Source organism: Pseudophryne corroboree, assembly GCF_028390025.1.
Source record: "Pseudophryne corroboree isolate aPseCor3 chromosome 3 unlocalized genomic scaffold, aPseCor3.hap2 SUPER_3_unloc_9, whole genome shotgun sequence".
In the NCBI taxonomy this organism is placed as follows: domain Eukaryota; kingdom Metazoa; phylum Chordata; class Amphibia; order Anura; family Myobatrachidae; genus Pseudophryne; species Pseudophryne corroboree.
Genome location: NW_026967585.1, coordinates 19,942 through 23,378, shown reverse-complemented (window position 1 = coordinate 23,378; position 3,437 = coordinate 19,942). Strand labels below are relative to the sequence as shown.

General features: G+C 39.7%; 1 protein-coding gene across 1 annotated transcript; it reads right to left on the bottom strand.

The window, feature by feature from the left end:
• Positions 1-428: 428 nt before the first annotated feature.
• LOC134984894 (gastrula zinc finger protein XlCGF57.1-like) lies at positions 429-2,891 on the bottom strand (the record flags this gene model as incomplete). The annotated part of the gene is made up of 1 exon (XM_063950369.1): positions 429-2,891. A coding segment is annotated over one exon (1,748 nt), but the record flags the coding sequence as incomplete, so codon positions are not given.
• Between the last annotated feature and the right edge of the window lie 546 nt (positions 2,892-3,437).

Here is a 3,437-nt window from a genome sequence, read left to right as displayed (position 1 = left end):
TAATAATGTTACTTATACATTTCCCCTTCTGTATATGGAACGTATGGTGTAACTAGATCTGACTTCTGTCATTCTCACCAGTTATAATGTTACTTATACATTTCCCCTTCTGTATATGTAACATAAGGTGTAACTAGATCTGACTCCTGTCATTCTCACCAGTAATAATGTTACTTATACATTTCCCCTTCTGTATATGTAACGTATGGTGTAACTACATCTGACTCCTGTCATTCTCACCGGTAATAATGTTACTTATACATTTCCCCTTCTGTATATGTAACGTATGGTGTAACTAGATCTGACTCCTGTCATTCTCACCGGTAATAATGTTACTTATACATTTCCCCTTCTGTATATGTGAAGTATGGTGTAACTAGATCTGACTCCTGTCATTCTCACCAGTAATAATGTTACTTATACTTCACTTTCCTCCCAATATCACTCACAGAACTTTATATTCACATTTACACAGAGCACAAGATACACAATAAGTAGAACAGAATAAAGACCTCAGCATGTGGGATGTATATTTAGGAAGTGAAGGAACATTAATGAAACATGTGAGTAACAGTCATCAGTCTGTTTGTGGTCTCCAGGGTGGAGGTCTCTTGGACTGTGCGAGGCAGCAGGTTCCATGGTCAGGGCTGCATAGCTAACAGATCAACCACAAATGAATTATGGCAGATTCTTGGTACTGCTGGTAACAGTCTGAGGGGGAGAGGTAGGGAATTCCAGAGAAAGGGAGCAGCACGTGAAAAATCTTGGATAGGAGTGGGAGAAAGTAATCAGAAGACAGGAGAGTCGGCGTGCATTAGCATATGGACCTGTTTCGCTAGGACTGAGTCACGGCCAACTGGCATCACCCACACCTGGAGCTCAGCTAGACATTTAGTATTGGTATTGTTTTCAGTACCCGGAGCAAAGACAGGTTATCTGCATAGTAGAGGTAAAGGAGGGCATGATGTCTTATTATTTCACCCAGTAGCAGCATGTATATTGTAAAAAAAAAAACCACAGGACATAGGATAAAACCTGAAGGAACAATGCAGGGAAATGGTGAAGATGAGTATACTCCAGAAGATTAAAATGGTTCCCCACCTGTGTGATGTCCACTGTGTCCAACAAGAGCTGATTTAGTAATCACTCAGAGCATGCAAATGGCTTCAAACGTCTGTGAGTTCTCTCATGTTGAACAAGATGTGATTTCTGTATAAAACTTTTCCCACACTCAGAACATGAAAATGGCCTCTCACCTGTGTGACGTCTCTCATGTGTAACAAGATGTGATTTCCGTATAAACCCTTTCCCACACTCAGAACATGAAAATAGCCTCTCACCTGTGTGACTTCTCTCATGTGTAACAAGATGTGACTTGTGTGAAAAACCTTTTCCACACTCAGAACAAGAAAATGGCTTCTCTCCAGTGTGACTTCTCTCATGTGTAACAAGATATGACTTTTGTGAAAAACCTTTTCCACACTCAGAACAAAAAAATGGCTTCTCTCCAGTGTGACTTCTCTCATGTTGAACAAGATTCGATTTTAGTGAAAAACCTTTCCCACACTCAGAACATGTAAATGGCTTCACTCCGGTGTGACTTTTCTCATGTATAACAAGATATGACTTGTGTGAAAAACCTTTTCCACACTCAAAACAAGAAAATGGCTTCTCTCCACTGTGACATCTCTCATGTTGAACAAGATTCGATTTCAGTGAAAAACATTTCCCACACTCAGAACATGGAAATGGCTTCTCTCCGGTGTGACTTCTCTCATGTATAACAAGAGTTGATTTCTGTGCAAAACATTTCCCACACTCAGAACATGAAAATGGCCCCTCTCCGGTGTGATTTCTCTCATGTGTAACAAGACATGATTTGTGTGAAAAAGGTTTTCCACACTCAGAACATGAAAATGGCTTCTCTCCAGTGTGACTTCTCTCATGTTGAACAAGATTCGATTTCAGTGAAAAACATTTCCCACACTCAGAACATGTAAATGGCTTCACTCCAGTGTGACTTCTCTCATGTATAACAAGATATGACTTGTGTTTAAAACCTTTTCCACACTCAGAACATGAAAATGGCTTCTCTCCAGTGTGACTTCTCTCATGTATAATAAGAAATGATTTCCGTGTAAAACATTTCCCACACTCAGAACATGTAAATGGCTTCTCTCCGGTGTGACTTCTCTCATGTCTAATAAGAGTTGATTTCAGTGCAAAACATTTCCCACACTCAGAACATGATAATGGCTTCTCTCCGGTGTGACTTCTCTCATGTCTGATAAGAGTTGATTTCAGTGCAAAACATTTCCCACACTCAGAACATGAAAATGGCTTCTCTCCGGTGTGACTTCTCTCATGTTGAACAAGATGTAATTTCCGTGTAAAACATTTCCCACACTCAGAACATGTAAATGGACTCTCACCTATGTGAGTTTTCTGATGTATGACATAATTTGATTTGGATGTAAAACATTTCCCACACTCAGAACATGAAAATGGCTTCTCTCCGGTGTGACTTCTCTCATGTATAACAAGAAATGATTTCCGTGCAAAACATTTCCCACACTCAGAACATGGAAATTGCCTCTCACCTGCCTTAGCTGGTTGATGTGCAATAAGCTTTGTGTTCTGTGTAGAACATGGTGCATCTATAGAACAGGAAAACACTGTATCTACTGTCAGAGCTGTAACAGATGCACCAATATCAGAGTGATCAGGAGAACATTTCCCAGGATCAGAGGGATCAGCTGATAGAGCTGGATGTACAATTGGGGTAATGAGATTAGTTCCTGGAGAATCCTGTCTACTGTCATCTTTTATTTCACAATCCGGGGATGATATTAGATGTACTTCTGAGATATTCCTGCTTGTGTGTCCATCTGCTGGAAATAAAATACATTTTGGAAATGTGAATTTTCATAAAACAATTAAAATCTGGTAAAGATCATGATCAAAACTGGAAAATTACTATAAAATGAGTAGACAAGACCCAGGGTGTTACATGGTACAATATATAATTCTGTAACAGACATTGTATCCAGTACTGTATTTCTGGCATTGCTTTTATGTTTTCTTTAAAATAATACTAGGAAGCTTGGACAGGAGTGTTACTAACACTGAGAGAACATGTGGTATTACTAGAGGTGACATAGGCTGTGCAGTAATATAACATCGCCTGTGCATACATTTAGGTAACACTGAGATCATGTGGGATTACTAGAGGTGACATGGGCTGTGCAGTAATATAACATCGCCTGTGCATACATTTAGGTAACACTGAGATCATGTGGGATTACTAGAGGTGACATGGGCTGTGCAGTAATATAACATCGCCTGTGCATACATTTAGGTAACAGTGAGATCATGTGGGATTACTAGAGGTGACATGGGCTGTGCAGTAATATAACATCGCCTGTGCATACATTTAG